The sequence below is a fragment of the Prinia subflava genome, chromosome 18 (genome assembly GCF_021018805.1).
Source record: "Prinia subflava isolate CZ2003 ecotype Zambia chromosome 18, Cam_Psub_1.2, whole genome shotgun sequence".
In the NCBI taxonomy this organism is placed as follows: Eukaryota; Metazoa; Chordata; class Aves; order Passeriformes; family Cisticolidae; genus Prinia; species Prinia subflava.
Window position 1 is genome coordinate 3,951,585 of NC_086264.1, and position 20,650 is coordinate 3,972,234.

The following is a 20,650-nucleotide window of genomic DNA, read 5'->3' on the forward strand; positions in this document are numbered from 1 at the left end:
CTGTCTGAGGCTGTCAGAAGATAGGAAACTCGGTCGTAAGTTGAAGTCTTTGAATCAAATTCTTCCTCACAATACAAAGTAAAAATACTGAACAATGAAGTTTATGTGATGTTCATACTTCAAATCCAGAGGGTAATATCAGAGGCTCTTGTATTTGGTCTGTGTGGTTCCTCTGAGTATTTTTGCCATTTTACCGCATCTCCCTATCAAGGGAGTATTATTTATATGAGATAATCTTCATTTGGTTCCAGTTTATTAAACGAAAGGAATGTGTTAGGCAGTCAGTTCTTAAGAGGTCTGGAATCTGGACTATAATTGAATCCATTCCCTCTCAGCTAATTTATGTAATCTGATGAGAAACAAGTGCAGTACAATTTGTTCAGAGAACATGGAGAATGTTCACTTTATTGAACAATACCAAAAAAAACTTCTCTGAATGAAGCAGTGCAGCAAAAGGCAAAGTTTGGGTTCCCTTGTCTGATCGACTGTACTTGGGGCATCTCTCCTTATGAAGGAGGATGGAGGGAATGTCTTGTAGTAGAATAGTATTCTTTCAGTTTTGTGTGAACTGGCTGGTTTATTGGTTTTCTGTGGCAGTGTGCTAGGTATGCTATTTGTGAAACTGTGGTGTGGGAAGGATTGTGTCCTCATGTTTGTTAGCTTGTTACTGCAGCATTTTCATTTATTCTTATCTGTGTGCATTGTTTTCTAAACCAGAGCCAGGTAAGGAGCCATTCTACTGCAGCACTTTGCTCCTAGATTTTCCCCTGGACTAATGATGTGAAGCCCCTCCTTTATCTCATCAGCAATGAAACTCATTTACTTTGGGCACAGCACACATAAGACTGAGCAGGGCGGTCCAGGCAGGGCTGGACGTTTGGGATATGAATGGACCCTAGGCACTTGGGAGCAGTGTGTTGGGCATTGTTATCACAAGAACCATAACATCTGCTTCTGCCCTTCTCCTCTCACACTGCTGCTGTACTCTGTCCACTATAAGTGGACAAGCACTTGGCAGACAGTTGCTGACTGGGATTGGAATTCCTCCCGTTGTCTTCTTGGGTATATTCAGGGATACAATCTGGTAATCTGTAAGGTCGTGTAGGCCAAGTCATGGCCAGCAACCCATTCCCAAGCATGGGGCAGAAGGCACCTTCTCCCTTCCCTCCTCTACCCTGTGGATTTAAGAGCAGTTGACAGAAGAGATCTGCTGTAGCCCCACACATCCAGGCCAGAGTGCAGAGGGAAGGAGGTATGGGCAGTGGGAGCCAAACCTAACCTCCACCTGTGCCTGTGGACCACAGAGGCAGCAATGACTCCATGCAGGGGAGAGGGATGGTATGCCCGGAGTCCAGCTCAAAGCCTGTAGAAGGAGTGGAATGCTCAGTATGGATGCCTGTCAGTTGGTGATAGCAGGCAGAGGTCGGAGCAGGTCACGTGCTACAGATAGCACATGCCTCATGACAGCTGTCACTGTGATCTACCAGCTTCCAGGGCATAGGATCTGCAGGGGATTTAGATGAGAAAAGGCTGCTGGTTATGGAGTTCTCTCTTTTGTAATCAGCAGAGGTTTCTTTGCAAACATAACAGAAGTTTGTGCTTGTGTTGAAGATCCATGACTAGCCCTTCCTCCAGTGGCCCTTGGTGGTGTGTTTGCTGCAGTTGGCTCTAGAAGGGAGCCCCGTGGTACCTCACTCTTGGCTATGTCCATGGGTCTCATCCCACCAGCTTGATGTGCTGCTGTCTAGCTGTTCTGGCTGCTTCAGGGGAAGTCAGTAGTGTTGAATGTCTGCAAGTCCTTGGCTCAGAGGTGCTCATCAGATGCTATGGATATAGACTATGACTTAAGTCTCAACTTCACTTCCAGAAAAGGTCAAAACATCCTGAGTTTCCAAACTGTGAACTCTCCAGTCCTCGAGAGAATTACCCAGACTCCAGACCCTAATTTGCAGGGATTACCTATTGCTCATAATACTGCAGTGTGAAAGAATTCAGGGTTGAGAAAAAAATGCCTGTCTTCAAGATCCCAGTTTTTTATGGACTTTACTGTGACTGATAAATTGCACAGGATGTCTTAGACAAGAGCTACAACAGTGTGAGGAGGGCAGCATTTTGTTTCATAGTTCATAAAAAGTAGGCATGTTTTTTACATTGTTTGGCATCATACTTAATGTTTATCAAACCATTTGGCCCTTTGGTTGCACCTGAGTTCTGGGGTGGCTGACCAAGATACTGATAGTATCAGTCCAGTCACTGTTAGGAGTTTGGGGAAATGGGTGGTGAAGGGGTGAAACTGGGGAGCCTGATGAGAATGAAGCCAGGGAAGGCTGCTGTTGCTCCCAGCTTGTGGCTGGAGACATATGGGGAAAAATATCTTCTCAACATTAATCTGTGACTCTGTCTTTTCCTTGCATAATGGTGGTCCCCATGTATGAGACTTGATGTCTGCACTCCTGGATAGCGTGCCCTGATTTTTGAAGATTTTCAGTGCCAGCAGTATAGTTCCTTTCAGTATTTATAGCTGTCAGTTATCCCTTAGTCTCCTGATCACGCACATTGCTGTCTCTCATTTGGCATCCAGGATTTTTGTCATAGTCTTCACATCTTTTGGAGGTGAAACCAGGCCCCTGTGCTGATGTTGGGAGCTGCCATGCAGGAGTCCAGGGGATAATCCCTAGAAATGCAAAGCAGCAAGGAGCAAGAGAGATGTTGGAGAGGTGCATAGGTAGGAAGTAGAGTACATTCGAACTTGACGTTTGTATATGAGAAGTAAAACCCATTGCTGCCAACTCTGTAAATGTTTAATTTGGACATGTATGGTTTCACATCTGGCTTGTCTTTAAATATAACAAATACTACTTTTTACTTTTAATTTCTCTCTTTTTTACAATTTCAACTTCAATCTCATAAGAAAGATCAAATCTCTTCTGAGGAAAGATGGGCTTTCTACAGCTTTGGAGAAACTCATCATATATATATTTGCAGTGGCGAAATGGAAACTACAAATTACTAAAATCTTAAGGGAGAAAGAGTGGTGACTTAGGGAAAATGCCATCCTGCCCTCCTCCTCTCTCTCTAGAGAGAACAGAATGGAAGGGAAAAAAAATCTCAGAAATTGGCCAAGTGCTTGTCTGGAATGTGATTTGCGTTGAAGTTTCTGTGTACAGTCTGGGAATCAGGAATGATTCACTACTCCTTACCTGTGAAGACAGTGTCATGATGCACAGACAGATGCAGAAGGCAGCAGGACCTAAAGATAGTAGCTCCTTCTCCTCTTACTGATTTCTTGAAAATCAAGGCAACATGTTTGCAGTACTTCCTCATGTGTTCGCTCATTCCAAAGGAGCTCTACAGGCCATAGGATCACATCCTGGGATTAGCTGTGTTGTATATTTAAAATTTATGTTAGCTGACTGAGTGTATGGGGTGTGGAGTTAGAAGGGCTGTGGCAGCATGGAGCCCAGTGTAACACCAGGGAGCCCTGCACAGCGCACTGCCCACCGAGGGCAGCAACCGGCCAGCACCACACACTAAGGCACATCTGCTCCAGCTCCACACACATGGCTCTGGCTTTTGTGGTGCTGGCGGCTGGTCTGGGCATTGCCTGTAAATCATGGGCAGAAAAGAGGTATTTTTAATGAGGCTACAGCGTCCCATAGTTCTGCAAGTACAGTCAGGACAGTCTGTGCTGGGGGTTTGCTGTCTGGGCATCAGCCAGAGGCCTGTGTGCTGCTGCTGGGGCTGCTCCTCTGATTGCTGCCACACAAGTGTCTGAGGAACTGCTTTCCCTCGGAGTTCCACCAGGAAATAGCTGTGGCTGAAGGTAGTATGTCCAGATTTTTAGTGGATGGTTGAATGGCAAAAGTACTTTCTTCAGCTGCCAGATGTATCCTAGCAAAAATGATGGCAAACCCCTCTTGCACAGCACCAGCCAGTGCTGCTGTTACTTGTGGTGCCAGGTGCTGCAGGTACAGGTGATGTTGTGGCAGACAAGCTTAGGGTTTCTCTGGAGAGTTAACTCTTGCCATAAGCAGAGTTTGTGCCTGTTGCTTGGCAGGGCACAACCCCGGCTTCTGCAAGAGAGAACCCGTGCCCGTGCCTGTACCCAGGAGGCTGTTTCTTGGTGATTAACTTGCAGGAACCAGAACTGGTAGGGAGAAAGGGGAATCTTGTGAAGACTTGCCCCAAAGCTTCCAAAACTGTTATTTGGAAAAGACCTGGCAGCTTTCAATATCTAAGGAGAAGGAGGAGCAGGAAGAGGCAGAGAACAGCCTCTGATGAGCCCAGGGTGAGTCTGCAATTACTGGCTTTTGTGGCTGCATTTTCCAAGCTCTGTTGTCTAAGCTATGTCAGTAATTAAAGATCCAGTGAAGAATGGATATGCAATTGCATTTCCCACATCCTTGGTGAGGTCTGAGCAATCAGGATCTTAGAATAAATATTTGGTTGAAAAATTCCTCAGTACCGCGAGCTGAATCTACTCATCTCCTGTGCTGCAGCTGAGATTGCAAGTAATTTGATCACATATAAAACAGTATTTCAGAAGAAAGTTCTTGTTCAATATTGCCATGTTTTCCCTTATTTTGCATTATTGATCTTTTCTCCCATGTGATACGTTAATTTTCTTTTGTATGGAAATGTCTTGTGGTTAATAATTTCACTGCTCATCCTTAGATCTTACTAGTAAAAAGGAAGTATTTTTATAAAAAACAGGATGTTATTTTCTGGCTGCACTGGTCATGTCAAAGATGCTTCATCAACACCAGTTAATTTAGTAGCAGTCATGCTCAGTTTGCTTCTGCACATTCTCAGAGGGACACCACACTTGATAAAAGCAGAGTACACAGACTATGATGCTTCTCCAGCACAGCACCTGAAAGCCTTAAATCTGACTGATCATTGATGACTTGGGCAATGAATGTTGTTGGAGACAAAATGCAAACTGTGGTATTTGCAGTGAAGGAATGGTAGTCGGGAGTAATTCACAGGATTGCTGACTGCTCAGGAAATCCATCTGCTTCCTTGCCTACCTGTGCTTGCATGTGAGCTGGCCTCCTGCCCTCCTTCTGACATCCAAAGTCAAGGACCCCTAAGCATTACCACAAAATGGAAGCTCCCAAGTGATGTTCTATATTCCTTTGCCAATACTGACTGGAGGAAGTTCTGGTCTCTGCCCTAAGTGGAAATCTGTCCCCAAGCCCTTGTGTGGTCTGGCTTGCATTCTAAAGGAAAGATTGATTTTCTCAGACAAACAGGACAGAGCATAAAAAAGTAACTTAGCAACCTTATACTCCATTTCCCTGAAACGTCACTGAGTGTTGTTCCCAAGATCTTGTCACAGTTCAGCCCTGATCAGACACAAGTGAAGTGTACAAGCAAAACACACAGTAATTATGAGAGAAGAATTCCAGGGACTGATAACCACATGAAAGCTTCCTGTGTATATTCTTAGGCCCTGTGGCTTTTTAGCAGAAACAAGTGCAAACTGTCTAGCCCAAAACTATTTCTCACTGTAAACATAAGGTGCATGAAAGTGTCTTAAGTTCTTTTCTGAAAGAAGATTCTGGTATTGTCACAGATTGTGACATTTACTGCAGGTACAGGGTTTGCACGCTGCTATAAGGAAACTAATTTGGGGCATTGATAGGCAAGTGGATCCCTGGAAATCTAGATTTTTTTACTGGTGGGGAGAGTTGTAGGTCTTTTTCCAGCACATCTGAACTATGTGCATCAATTAAGGTCTGCAGGTTTCATTAGCCTGTATGTTTTTTCAATTCTTACTATTTCTTCAGCACCCCACCAAAATCCTAGTTTTGTTCTCTTCATGTGGCATCTGGATCTTTGGTCTTGCAACAACATTGGGATCTGTTGTTGTGGTGGTTGTTTTGGATCATAGAGTGAAGCTGGAAGGAAACAGGAGATTGGTGCTGAAGAGCTTCATTCTGCTGAGCCACTAGCACATTCATAGCAGAGTTGTTATTTAGTACAAAATGTTTAGTCATTAGATGTTCTCCTTTCGGCCATCTGTAAAAGAGGCAGTTGGGGAAACCGTATCCTTAACTCTGTTTCCCCACACAAAGAAATCAGGCTACAGATGACTAAAACCTTTGGACAGTTCTTTGCAAGGCAAGTAGGGACAAGCTGTGCAGGCCAAGCCACAGTTCCCACCACAAAGAAAACAAAAACACAGGTGCTGAATGGACTGTGGCCACGCAGATGAGCTGAGTGTACAGAACATGGCTTTGCACGGAAGGGGAACATCGTTCTTGTTGTTTGGCTGTTGTGCGCTCAAGACGTGTTTTATTTCAGTTTGCCTCCAGGCAGAGTTGTTACAGGTCCTGCAGCAGAAGTTCTCTGTGGTGAGAGAGATATGATCCTGGGGCCTGAGAGATGAAATTCGGCTGGAAGGCCTCACTAGGGGGAAGGCTGCTGCTGGCCACCTGAGCAAACACCCAGCCCAGCTGGCAAGTCTCAAAAAGCCAGTACAGGGGATACAGGGAATGGCTGTGCACAAAGACGTTTCCTCTGGGCTTCCCACCTTAGCCTGCCTTGTGAAAGGCTATTCTCTGTGTACATCTCTGGGGCCATGAGCATTCCAAGGAGTACATGCCTCCTTGTTTCCAGTAATGGGAGAGGCAGCCTGGTGCATTGAGGTCCATGGAGCAAGGTTCCAAGCATTGCTGGATTGGGTGGTGTGGTTCCAAGCACTGCTGGATCAGATAGCATGGTTCCAAGCATTGCTGGATGATGTGCTGCTCAGTGTTCTCATTTGTACCTGGTGTACCTGGAATGCAAGTGCGTCAGGGATGCAAGGAAGTGATGCGGACCAGGGCACAGTGGTTCTGCAGAGCAGATTGACCCCGGGGAGAAGATTCAAGGTCCCTGGATGCAGGACAGCACACCTTAACCATGGGTTGGGGGTCTGGTAAGAGTAAGGGTGACCTTGTGGGGTTGGGAACACACCGCTGGGACAGAGCTGTTGACACTGACCCAAAGACTCAGTGACAGGAGCTCTGCCATAGCCGAGCACACAGAAGTCCATTTGAGACAGCCAAACAGAGGTGCAGAGGACTGGTGTGAGGCAGCTGAGATGGAGCTGCAGTGGGGAATTCTCCAGATGACAGCCAGGAGAGCTGGATGCAGGAGCCACAGTAGCAGAGGCTGCTGTGCTAAGTGAACTCTACAACGGCTGAGAGCCAGGCAAATAGCACAAGTGTAGGGTTAGCCTTCACATGCTGAGCAGATTTTGCTAATATCACTTTGTTATGCAAATATGTAATTATTTCATTTCCTCCAGAAGGAGTATTTGTGGTTTCCTGTTCCCTGGGACTTCCGAGTGCTTGTGCGAAGGGAACAAATAACTGGGTTGTGCACTCTGTGGCAAGCTCCGAAAAAGTGAAAACCTTGAAGTTTTGGTGGAGGTTTTAAATAGTACTTTTGAAAGGGCTGCCAGAGGGTGGTAAGGCTGGCCCAGACAATGGCCCAGGACTTGCTCAACATTTAAATAAACTTAATTTGGATTGAAGCCTGCTGTCTGCCTGGGGCTAAGGAATTAAAAGGCCAGTTTGCTGCACAGGCTGGAGACTGTGGTGATCAGAAGGGAGCAGCTCAGGCCTAGAGTTGTGCTGGCTGTCGCTGGAGGGCAGGATAATGCCTGTATAACTGGTTCGCAGCACTTCTGTGGAAGAAGCAGAAAAGGAATAGCAGAGAAGCACAGAAGCTGTTCCTTTAGAGGTCAGGTGTGAGAGTTTGTTGGCTGTGGAGAGGAGCTCCTGACGTGCTCTGGTTTGGTTTGGTTGCTCTCACAAGGTTCTGGCATTTAAAATCTCATAGAATGAGTGATATTTTTAAACTTTGCAAGCTGCAGAACTCTAATGAATGTCCTGATATGTCACAGGGACAGTTCATAAAGCAAGGGATTTTTGAAATCCTATGTGTGCCTGCATAACATGCTCAGAGAACTGTGGTGGCTGTTTGAAAACAGGGATTTGGAGAAGGCTCCTAATGCCCCAAGAAGTTTTTCCTTTCTGTTTCACATCCAATGTCTTCTTTCTCTCTTCTTTCTGGCTGTTACAGGATTGTATAGGGCTAACTTTCTATTTTAGACATTTGGCTGCAGTCAAGTGCTGGGAATCAAATTTCAATTTAATTTTGCATAAACAGGACTTTCCGCTAACACTTTAAAGATTGTAAATAAAAGTTCACAGAGTGCTTGAGCTTCCATGTTGAACTAAAAATAGTTCTCATCTAATCCTTTGTTTGAGAATGGTGCTACGGATACACAGTGTCTCTGAGGGTTTATCTTTTTAAAACTCAGGTAATTCTCGATTTACAGTGGTCTGATCTCAGGAGTCAGGAAGCTGCTCAGAGGATGTGTTGGAGATTTGCAGAAGATCGCATCTTTCAGCAAATTGCTTGGTGCTGTAGGTATAGAATAGGATTCAGTTATGCCAGTTTTTATTTAAAGACTTGTGGTGTGTTGTTGCTTGTGGGGTTTTTTTTATGTTGCTTCTTTCAACAGCAGAAAAAAACATGACTGAAATTGAAATGGTAATTTCCAGTTGCATAAAATTCTTCTTTGGGATTGACGGTCCTGCTATGGATATAAGCCAGGGACTGCTGTTTGTGCGGAATTTTTTAGCCATCATTTTAAATAAATTTGTTTTCTTTCTCATGGATCTGCACTGATTTTATTACTTGTGTCCAAAAAAAGCAATCATATCTTAGTGTTTTAATTATGAACTTATTAATTATGTTTATTTGTATTGTTAGCTTTTATATTACACTAATGTGCATTTCTTACCTAGAGAAAAGTAGAGGTAATGGTACTACTTGCATCAATAGTGATGTGGTGTGTGTTTGCACATATACAGATAGTATTTGGAGATGCATGTGGTAGCTTCAGTACCTCAGCACTGTTTGAAGGTAAGTCACTGCCATGGGTTGTATCTGAACCTTCAAATGTAGGAGCCTATAAAAACCATTACTCTTCTAAGAATCTTCACTTTCCTCCCTACCTGGTGGTGGCCACTCACCTCTCGTAGTTACAGATGAGCTTATTACAACTGCATAACAGTACTTGCTACTGATACTAATTTCAATGTAATTTGAGAGGCAATACATAATGTGTCCATCTGGTCTGTAGGCCAATCTTATTATCTCCCTTCTTCAGGTTAGAAACCAAGCTGATCGTGGGAACCAGCACACTCAAGCTGTGACACTGCAGCAAGGCTCCTCTTCCGCCTCCTGTGTGTTCCTTGCCCAGCGTACAGATGAGGCACCCTTTTGTTGCAAAGCAGATTTTGCAAGGGACAGTGTCATATAAGCTGGGCTGTTGTGTGAGGCTATGGCATTGGCAAGGGCAGGTGAGACATTTCTGTCTTTCTGGTGCTGAAAGACAGCAAATGTGGGAGGCACATGGATTTGTTTCAGCTGAGCAAAGAACAGTTGAGCAAAGCCGTGCCCTCCTGTTGTGGAGGAGTCATCCCGTGCAGGATTTCTCTGGGTGTACAGCTTTTCTCACGGGCTCCAAGCTGCTGCTGAGGGCAACTCTGCCAGTCCCGGCCGAGTTGGAGGAAGTTGAAGGTCGCTGAGTGTGGCTGGTACTCAGGAGAGGCAGGCAGAACCCCAGCATAACCCGGTAAGCATCACTTCCACCTGCCCGCGGTAGACAGTGCTCCACTCCCAGCCAAGCCTTGAGACTTTCCAGGGGAGAAAGGGGAGTGCGCTGTGACTCGTGATTTTTATATGTATGTATATATATACATATATTTTATTTTTTTTAATGCCATCACGTTTTTGTACGGTCTTTGGGAGGGGCTGGGTGGAGGCGGGCAGGGGACCATCCTCTGCCTCGATCGCCGTCCGGCCAGGGGGATGGAGTTTCCAGAGCATCCCCTCCCTCCGTCCCATCGTTGCGCTTCCCCTGGGGTGGCGGCTCCCTGCACTTCGCCCCCGCCGGAGTGAGGACGGGCGGGGCGATCTCCGCGCTTCCCCGGTCTCTACACTGCGCGAGGCTGCACCAGCCGCGGGGCGGGAGAGGCGAACGAGTGCCGGCCGTGCAGGGAGCAGCACCGCCGCCTCTCCCCCGACAACAACCTGCACGGCTGGGAATAAAAACCCTCGCTCCCCGCCGGGAAGGGAGGGCGGTCCGTGGAGCTTTCCTCCGCCCCGCTTTTTTTTAGTGGTTCCCCCCCCCCCCCCTTTTCTTTTTCCCCCGTTTTTCCCTTCTCCAGAAGGAGGACGCCCCGTGGCCGTTTTCCGCTCAGTCCCGGGCTCGCCTGGCCCCAGGGCGCCCGGCAGCGCCGAGGGGCCCCCGGCGCCGCTGCCGGGACGGAGGGGCAGGATGGCGGCGTCGGCCCGCTTTGTGTTGTATTTGTGCGTGGGATGGGGCTGCCTGTGCCCGGCTCTGGGGGATGCGCTGCGGCCGCGCCGGGTCGGGCTCTGGCGCCGGGCTGCGCCGGGGACCGTGCGGGCCGGCCACGCCCGGACGCCCGCAGGTGACGACGGCCCGGGGCAGCGGTGGCCCGGGCAACCGCCGGCGGCGGACAGAGTGGCGGAGCACATGCTGCGGCTCTACGAACAGTACCGCGGCAGCCGGGGCCCGCCGACACCACCCGGGCTGTGGCTTCGCCGAGGCAACACGGTGCGAGGCTTTCGCCCGCTGCCGGCAGGTGAGAGCGCACCGTGGCCGGGGGAAGAGGGGGAACCCCGTCGGGGTAGGGCTCGGCTTCCGATGGGGAGCGCTCAGTGCCACGGGGCCGCTCCGTGTTCCCTGAGCGGCGGCGGCGTTCAGAGCATCGCTGAAGTAGTGCCCGGAGAGCTCGGTGGGGGAAAGAAATGAGAGAATTAGAGAAGTATCGCCTTCTGTGGGGACTGTTGTGTTTTCTGTTATGTCCTGTATTTTAATTACTGCCTTACTGCTTCTGCTCTGCGTCAAGCATCACTGTCATCGTGATGGCTGAGTACCATGCGAGGGAGGGAGGTGGAGTAATTAGCGGATCTTCTGCAGAGTCCCCTGTTAGGGGTGTTCTGCACCACAGTGATTTGTGTGTGACTGAGCCGTGACATGGTTTGGGGATCCTTCAGGCTGTCTGCAGCGTTCTCATGTTGGCAAGTGGTGATAGTACTGACAATGAGAGGCAGTGGCAGGTGAGTTCAGTTGAAGCACAACTTGAGTGTTGTAAATACTTCATCTTGGTATCTTTGGAAGGGGCACTTACATCACTCTGTGACTACACACTGGCATGCACAGGTAGATGGGTGAAAATGTAAAAACATTTTCTGTAAGGGAGGGGATGTGTTTAACATGCCAGCATCTCAAAAGACCCATGTCCTAGCAGGAAAAGAAGTCACTGTCTTGGTGCTGCATCCCCTCCCTTTCTTCTGGTTTTTGTGCATATGAGCTCCACAAGGCCTAAACAGAATGACCAGAACCCAAAGATGACCATCTCTGGGATGTCCTTCCCTTCTCTACTGTATCCCAAAACCTTGCTGCGTGTGGGACAGCTGTCATGCCACACCCACAGAAGCCCCCAAAGTCTCTTACTTTTCATTACACAGGTGCACTGACCCAGTGGATTTTTCTTAGACAAGTATCTACCAGTAAAACTAAGAGCTCTCTGAGTTTCAGTGACTTGCTTCAGGTGCTTCCTGTCCCAGGAAAGAGAGTTGGGTGGCAGGCTTCCTTTCTTCAAAAGCAGCAATGTACAGAGATTAAATACAGTGAGGAGTGAGTTGGCTTTGGTGTATTAGGTTTCAACCCTGCAAGTGTTTTTGTCCATAGGAGAGGCTTTAGAGGAGTAATTACCCTGGGTTTGGAGGATTGAGAGCTAGGACTCCCCAGCTGCTGCTCTTACTGAAGAACTCTCTTGCCTTTCTAATGTGACTTGTTTGCTGTGTGAAGTCTCATGTCCATGACTGTTGCTGAATTTAGCCCACCAAAAGAGGGGAGGATGTAATATTCACTACAGCTGTAGTGAATATTACATCCTCCCCTCTCAAAAGGAGAGGTTGTTAATGATACTTGCAGAGCAATATTCCCTTTGTTACACATATCTGGTCAAAGTAATTCTAAACCTATATTGTTGGTTGAAATCCCATCTCTGTGGTCTTTATGATTATATTTGTACTCTCACCTGATGCTGAGTTGCAGCAGTCCTATAAACACATTGCTTCCTAAACCCTTTCCTCCCCCTCCAATACTTTCACAGATCAAGTGCCAAAGCAAAAGATATGTTTTAAAATTTTTTGATACTTTAGTATTTATGTAAAAGATTTAACCAGTTAGCTGTTGTCTTTGTCTTGCCATTGGCAGCAGCAGCTTATTTTGTGTAGTTGTTTGATGGCAGAGAAGTCTCTTTCCAGAAAGCCCTTATATTTCATGCTCCTCAGGGTGGTAGGTGCAATAGAAAGGCTTTTTCTGACTTTTTGCTTGGCTGCCTGACAAGGCCTGCAATGAAAATGGTACCTCCAGCACTATTCGCCTTTCAAGGTACTTTGTCTGTAGATCTGCTGCTTTGACTGTTGCACTCCTTGACTCCAAATTTCAGTTTCCCGTGGGCTTCCCCTTGTACTTAATGGGATGTGTCAATTAATTTAATACATGATGCTGTTACTCCTTCACATTTTACCATTACCTCTGTCAGCCCCTTAGGACTCAGCTTTTTGTCTGCTAGGAATAGAAGTTCCCCAAGAATCTTCCTGTGTCTCCTTCACCTACAGCAAGAGGTCTGGAAGCAAATCTTCAGTGGTTTCATTTGCAGTTTAACTTTGCAATTTAGTCTGACATTTTCAGGAGAGAAACTCCTCTTTCTGAAACACAGCTTTCAAATGTAGCTGTGAAACCTTCATGTCCTTAATTTTCCTCTGCAGGGGCTGCTGCTTCTTCTGCAGCACATGGGAAAGGCCCTTCTGAAATCTCCCAGGTATCCCAGCAAACAAATTTTGAGATCTTGGAGTGTTGTGTGATGAGACCAAAAGCTTGTAGAATTTGTTGAAACTCATCTCTGTTTCTAGTCAAAGAATAGTGGTGTTGCATGTGCCAGCTGTGGCCCTGTTACCAACAGCCAACAAAACCCAGCTAAGACAGATTAATCAAAACAAGCATTATCATACCTGTTAAAAGCAAGTTTCTCTTTCTGTGGCTCACTTCTCTGAGGGGAGGGACCAGAGCTTCAGCCCTGTGTGGCACCTCTTTGAAGCCTTCATCCCACACTGCCCTGAAATCTCTCGTGTGCCACACTTCACAACTAGGCTGCATGGTTGCTTGTTTGGGTTGGGGGTTTTGGCCATTGATTTTGATGAATGTTCATGCAATCATTTGGGTAAATTTATTTCCTGTTAATCTTGCTAAATTATCTGAGAGCATAATTGTCAACTTTGAATAACTCAGAAGAAGGAACCTTTGCCTGTGACAAAGTTGAAAAGAAACCGCAGGTCTGAAATCCATGAAGAGTGCACTAAGGATGTATATCTTCCACAGAGCGTTTAGTTACACTTCGGCACTGCTCTCTCTCATGGACTTAACTGCTCTAATTGTTTTCTCTGTATTTGAGTCGAGGGATGTTCAGCCTGTGATTTCTGTGGCAGCTCTTCTCACTGTTGCAGGACATTTCTGGGATGACTCTGATAGTCCGTGTGTTGCTTTGGACAGGTCTTTTCCAGTGCTTTACCTGTGGGTGCCACAGGAGTGGTTTTCCATCCGCTGTAGCTCTAAGAGACACATCGGAACAAGGTCGGGTGATCTGTGAGCCCCAATGGAACACTCAGGCAGTTCTGGCAAGGGAACTTGGAAGCTGTGGTCCTGTCCATGCAGCAGTGTCTGTACATGACTGTCCTCTCCTCCTGAAAGACACTTGACCTCCAGCTGGCAGAAATCTGCTTACTTTCTGCACTGCCTCTGGAGGTGTGCTGCCCAGACTTAGAATTTGGAAGTCAGATACAGCACAAAAAAAATAAAAGAGAGCAGAAAGATAAAAGCCTCAAATGCAGATTAGGTTTGCTTCTGAAAGCATTTTTAATCCTAGCATCACTTAAGTAGCGTGGCTTGCTAATGAGTCCTGACTTTGTTGGAAGGTCTTCCTAATGGTGTTATAGTAAAGTTATACAGTGAGAAATTACTTTAAACTCTTTTTTATAGACCAAAGCTCAAGTAAGTTCAGGTATTACACCTGCCCCTAGGCAAATTCTTGTGGTTTTAGAACTATGTTCTCCTCCCTTTCAAAAGGCCTTTCTTTCCTTTGTTGTGGTGCAAAGGCCCATGAAAACAGGAGAAATGGAGCGCGCACAGGAGAAGCAGCGCCTCATCTGCTGCCATCAGCCTGCAGAAACCAGTCCAGGCCAAATGCTGACCCCTCTGAACACCGGTCATATTAGGAGTTCTTTGCAATAAGAGCTTTAAAAATATTCCATCAGGAGACTTTATTTCCCTTCTGTGTGTTTCTTTGTTTTGGGGTTTTTTTGCTGCACCCCTATAAATACAATGCAAGCAGTAACATCCTCGTAGATTTTAGGAACTTGAAAAACATTAAGCTATGACTTGCGCAGATGGGCTCAAATCTACAAGCCTCTGAGGCAAAAGGGCAAGATCTGCAAGTATGGCCTCTCATGACCAGACCCAGAATTTGAATTTTCTGGTTTCTGTCACTGTGTGCCTCACAGTGGTACCATGCACATGTGTTCACAGTTCCCTGCCAGTCCGTGTTTCTAGAACAAATAGCTTCAGCATGAGAAGCTCTGGTGTCAAAGGACAGGCTGTGCACAATTTGTTTTTCACCCAACTAGCCTGCTGCCACCAGCTAAAGTGCAATGAATAGTGGCTGTGAGGAAGAGTGAGGTTGGCTCTTCTCCTGCCCAGATTTGTGTCTACTGTGGATGTACCCCCTTAGGTTGCTTGGCTTGTGCTACCTTTGAGCTAGATGTTGTGTTTAGTTTTCACACCCACTGTGGTCTTCCTGCTTAAAATATATAGGAAAGAGATCAAGTGGCCACTGTGCAGAGCATTTATGGTGTGCAGTGTGCAGATTTGTGGGTTTCATGTCATGAAATCCTCATGTAAGCTATGTCCTGAGTATGCAGCATTGCTGTTTCTACATAACTTCTTTATTTGAGTGGCTGATAGCTTTAATCCGTAGTGAACTTGTTGCTGTTTTATATCAAGTTGCTAGCTGCTGTGATCTTACCTGCTTTGCTAAAAGAATTAGTAAAACCAGTCTGGCACCAGGTCCTATGCTCTTTCAAAAGGGAGAACTGCATCCTATCTTTTCCTTTTGCACAGAACACAAATTGGTAACTAGGAAGCAGCAGCCAAGTAAGAGGGAAGGTGGGAGAAAAGATAAAATCTGATTTTCAAATCTGTTTCTGTTGAGGAACTTGTTCCTGTTTCCAGCTCTGAGTGAACTTTTGTATTTGGGCTGTGAACTGATGGGAACACCGGAAACACTCGTGTTCTTAAGTGGGCTGTGGCACCTCTTTAATATCGCCTTTAAATGATAGCTAATAATGATTGTATAAGTACAGTCCTTGTTGTTGCATCCTTTTTCACCCATAGGATGGGTTTGGCAGTCCATAAAAATGCCAGGGCATCCTCCATAAAGGTAAACACACCCCATGTTAGCAGACTCGTTCTAGCTTATTGATGCCTGAAATCCCTTTTGTGACAAGAATCTATTTGTGCTGGCGATGTCAGTCTTGACAGACTTACTGTGCTTCCTTAAAAATACTTTTTTAATGCCAGTCATGGGCTGTCCATGCCACTGTGGGTTGGTGCAGGGAGGTGAGGGAGCATTGGTCATGCCTCTAAGATCCAGTAGATACAGGTACTTAAGCTGTAGTGCCAGGACCTGGGTTTGAGCTGTTAGTAAATAGTCTGGCATCTCTGGTGCTCCGAAGAAGGAGTGCCAGTACATGTGTAGAATAAGGCGGGCATTTCTGCTTTCGGTCTGAAGAGACTCCCCCCTTCTGGCCGCGTCCCAGAGAGCCCTGCTGTGATTTGTGCACAAGACTAGGAAGCAGGGCTATCCCGGTGCAAGCCTTGCCATGGTGCTGCTGGGCTGTGGGTTTCGTTTGGGCAAGGGGTGAGTGCATGGGTGAGCACAGACAAGCCTGTGGGCCGAGGAGGCAAATAAACCCACTACCTGTCCATATAATTGTATATACCTTCCAAATGATACTTGATATGAATATACAGAACGCCCATGTCCTGCTTGTCAAGTATCTTTCTGCTCAGTTGTTTCAGCGCTCGATGCTGTAGAATTGAGCAGTGCTAGTGGTGCAGTGGTGCTGTTGTCTTAGCTATTGCAATTCAGAAGAGCTCTGTCATGCAGAGCTTGGTCTTAAAAACTCCACATCAGGCCGGCAGTAACATTTGGTGGAGCGCAGCAGGATTCCTGTTAAAATCTGGCCTCATGGTGTCTGAAAGGCAACAGCGTGTAGCTCAGTTCCTCATACTTTTTCTTTCCCTTTTTCTTCTTAAAACTTAATTCTCTGGAATGGTTTCCAGCAGGAAAATGAGCCTATGAGCCAAAAGACAAAGTCTCGTTTCAGGGAAATTAAATTTTCCTGCGCAAAAGATGCATTTGTATTTATTTTAAAGCTGCATCTTCCTTGGCATGTCTGTCATTTTTAAGGGTAATTTCTAGCCCAGGGAACACTTATTTCAGTGCAATGCTCACACCTGGGAGTCAGGTATTGGTGTCGCAACAAGGGGAGTACTGGGCCCGGTACTCCCAAATTTTGATGGCACCTCAGGTCATGCAGTTGGGTTTCTTGAGGCAGAATCTGGTGAATCCACAGATGTCTGTACTGGCCACTAGTAACTGTTTTTGAGATAATTTTGCAGATGAAAGATCTGAGAACTCAGCTGCTGAGGTTTGGAGGTGGTTGTGTAGGAAAATAGCACCATCTACTGCAAGTGCTTTGTCTTGGTGTAGAGTTACAGGCCAGAAGTGGCTGATGAAATTTAGCTTTTAACCAAAACTATGGACTCCTTCTGTTTGCCCTATGCTGTCCAGAATTTCTTTATGAACAAAATTTCTTTTGTCTTCCAATACAATATGCCAGTTTAGAACAGGCAGGATTTTTAAACTAGCATTTGTAATAAAAATTAAGATCAAAACTTGTCATTCAACATACAGCAATGATTTAAATATAAACTTCTTAAACAGGTGCTTATGAGACCATGAATTCTGGCTCCTAAGACTGATCTACTCAGTGCTCTGCCAAATTATGTATTAACCTTATTACATTAGTGGTTACAAACCAAGCAGAGATCAGGTCCTCATGTATGCCTAGTACAAGCGTAATCAAGAGCTGGTTTTGGCTTGAGGAATAAAATGTGGGATGGAATGCCAAGTAAATCTAGTTCCCTAGGCATCTGTAAAAATGTTACGTGAGTTTTCAGCTTTTGGGAAATTACCTATGTGCTCTGCTGTCAGATTAGGCTGAACATGTAAACAAGGGTGTCTTCCTCAGAAGATTTAGCCTTTCCACTCTTTTGGCCCTGTTCCACTGAAGAAAACACATGTTTTTTCCATAATTCCACGAAGCAGTGCATCTGCTAAGTTGGGGAGAAGGGTTCTATTTTTCTAGCAGAACCAGTTCCTGCTTTTGTAATGTATTGATTGGAATAGTATGACACAAAAATGTTCAGAAGAGGAAGCTTCTTGGATTGTTCGGGTAGGGATGGGGCAGCACAGGGAGAATATACAGGCTTTTGCCATACTTATACCTCAATGGCACTGGCCACTGGGATATTGCAGGCTGGAGGCACTGAAGGTCACATAGAACATGAAATTCTGAAAGTTTGTGAAAGATGAGTACTGGAAATAATGTTTTCACTTGCCTGGGCAAGAGACTTCCTACATTGTGTGGAGGGTGGGAGCGGTGTGGCTGGTCATCACTAGTTGTGTTGGTTTGAAAGACATATTTGGTGTCTGCTAGGGAAGGGCAGGACCCACCTTGGGATGACAAATTCAAATCCCCTCCCTCCAAATTATTCTAATTTAGAGAATTAAAGGGGCTTTCAGGCAGAGGTATGGGCATAGGAATAACAGTCCTTTACTAGTGTGTCTAACAAGGCAAATAAACAAGAACAACTACACAGCATTAATAATAATTAATAATAAACAGAACCAGGAACCTTGAGGGGCTTTGGTTTCACAAAGCCCGGGGCAGTCTGATCTCTTGGGACTCTGAGAGCACCAAGCCGGAGCGGTGGCAAAAACCCTGGGCTGGTGGATGAGATGTATCAGAAGCTCTGTGGGTGGTGCCTGGAGCGGCAGGGATGTCCCAGCAGGGCAGGGCAGTGCAGGGCTACAGAGTAGCAGAAAGCCTGGAAGCAGGGCTGAAGGAACAGCAGTGGCAGGACAGGGCAGGCCCGGCAGGGCAGGAGGAGGTGAGCTCAGGGTTCTGGCGTGCTCAGGGTTCCGGTGCACAGGAGCAGATGGTGGTCGATTTTTCGAGATCGGACAGGAAGTAACAGCAAACTCCTGCAGCAAGCAGCAGCCTGGCCGTTCTCCCTCCGATGCCCAGGGCAAAGAGAGCGAAGCTGCCTCTAACCCTGTCTTTTTACTTGTCCCAAAACTCGCATTATCTCCCCTCTCTGAGGGAAACTCCCAGAGACCCAAAAACAGTAGGTGTAGCTTGGTGCTGCTATCTTGTGGGATTGCATTTTATGGAAATGGTTTGCTCTAGCTCACCCCTGGAAAATGTATGGTTTATCCCAAGTCTGTATCCTCCCTGCAGTATCGTGTATCTGTAACCTCATTGGCTGGAGAATGTTACCGCGCCCCTTTGAACCTCTGTGATAAGAATGCTAAGGCAGAAGGCTCTGCCCCTCTTGCCCCTCTCCCCCTGGAGGCCTCCTGATGCTCCCTTTCCCTCTCCTCCCTTCCCCCCTCTTCCCTTTTCCCCTCTTCCCTTCCCCCCTCCCTCAGTGAATAAACCCTCACCTCATCAGCATCCCACCGGCATCTGAGTCTCTTTGCCTGCCAGCACGGGAACACCACGACCCCATAAAGACCCCGGGGGTCTCCGGGGGGCACTCCCCGGGGACCCCCCCCATAAATTTAAACAACAACCGATGACGCACCAACGTCAGGCAACAGCACCAACGACCCTGAGACAAGATGGACCATGATAACTCCGTTTCAGTGCCGTCTCCGGTGGAGGGGCTGTTCCGGGCCGCCGTGGCCTGGGGCGGCCCCTCCCCCACCATGCAGAGACCTCGTGAGCCACCACGCAGCCGTCCCACCACCGCCGACCAGCCCGGCGCGGGCCCGGTCCCAGCCCCTTGGGGCCCCGGCCCGCCTCGGCGCCGCGCGGGTTGCACAGCCTCACCGGGCGGCGCGGCGTGGGCGGCACGGATCTGCCGCAGCGAGGCCCTGGCATGAGCCCTGGTGCGGCGGGACCGCTGCCGCGGCGCGTGCCCGCGGCGCGGCCCCAGCCCGCCTTGGCTCGGCGGCGCGGGCTGCGCAGCAGCGGCGCGGCGCCCTCTGGCCCGCGGCGGCCGCGGTGCAGGCGGCAAAGCGGCAGCACAGACCCGGCGTGGGCCCAGGTGCCGGCGCGGTGGGGCTCCGGCAGCGGAGCGGCCCCGGCGGCGGAGCGGCCCCAGCCCAGCGGGACCCCTCCGCGGCGCGGCGCAGTCCCGGCGCGAGCAGACACGTGGCCCCCGCCCCGCCACAGCGCGCGCGGGCCCCAGCACCGGGAGAAGCCGCGCGGACAAGCGGCCCTCCCACCGCCCGGCAACAACAACGAAGCAGCCAATGCCCCTGGACAGCAGCGAAAGGAACTCAGCCAGACAGCCATCAGAGAAGGAAAAAGCAGTCTTCAGTTGTGCCCAAGCCTCGCACCTTCCAAAACTCGGTTTTGTAAATTGTGTAACCTCCTTCCTTACCCTTACTCCCTCCTCCCCTCGCTGCTCCTTCTCCCTAACCCTATTTCCCTTAACAAACCCCCGAGAGTTAACCCCTTCCTGCTAAACCCGGCACGGCACAGCTAACACCACGTGCTGCGCTGTGACCGCATGGCCACCATGGCCACATGCTCTCAGTCCCATCTTCCGCTTTCCAAGTCCCACAAGGTAAACGCTAAGAAACCAAACCCAAAGCTAAAGTGAATTTGTAATACCAGTTTTACAGCCTTGTATAATTGTTAATGCTACTTTGATTCCCTTTCCCTGTTTTTCTGCCCCGTCCCTTGCTGTTCTGGCCAAACAGCAGGGTGTCCCAAACCCCTCCATTTCCTTCCCATCCCCATGAAGTAGTTTTTACAATCATGCCTTTCTAGCTTTTGTGTGTGTTCATATTGCAGATTCCCCTGTTTTCTAATTTAGAAAGCAGAGGCCTTTTCAGGTCACAAGTGTAGATCCAAGGGAAGCGGTTTTTGGACTGTCTTCTTGTAAGCCGTGATTCAGTGGTAGACTACTGAATCGATAACGCTTTTTGGGTTTATACTGTCCTCAGTTCATTCTGAGGGTGATTGATAACCTGATAGAGTGTCTGAGAAAGTATTTGACTTTTTTTGTAGTTTTTTTCTTTTGTTTTTCTTTTGATGACCTAAAACTGGGGGTCTTTTGTTAGGTCTCTGACACTTCTGGTGCAAGTATGGACGAAAAAAATCCCCAGTGGGTACATATGGACGAATGTAAACA

At 47.6% G+C, this 20,650-nt stretch overlaps 1 protein-coding gene across 4 annotated transcripts in view; it reads left to right on the plus strand.

The window, feature by feature from the left end:
* Positions 1 to 20,650, plus strand: part of BMP3 (bone morphogenetic protein 3) — a 115,993-nt gene that overhangs the window by 84,889 nt on the left and 10,454 nt on the right. Inside the window, exon 1 of one of the 4 annotated variants that reach the window (XM_063415213.1) lies at positions 10,017 to 10,673. The exons of the other annotated variants lie outside the window; for them this stretch is intronic. Within the exon in view, the coding sequence (XP_063271283.1) occupies positions 10,346 to 10,673 (328 nt within the window). The 5' untranslated portion in view covers positions 10,017 to 10,345. Of the gene's footprint in view, positions 1 to 10,016; positions 10,674 to 20,650 lie in introns of those variants that run through there. 4 annotated transcript variants of the gene reach the window in all.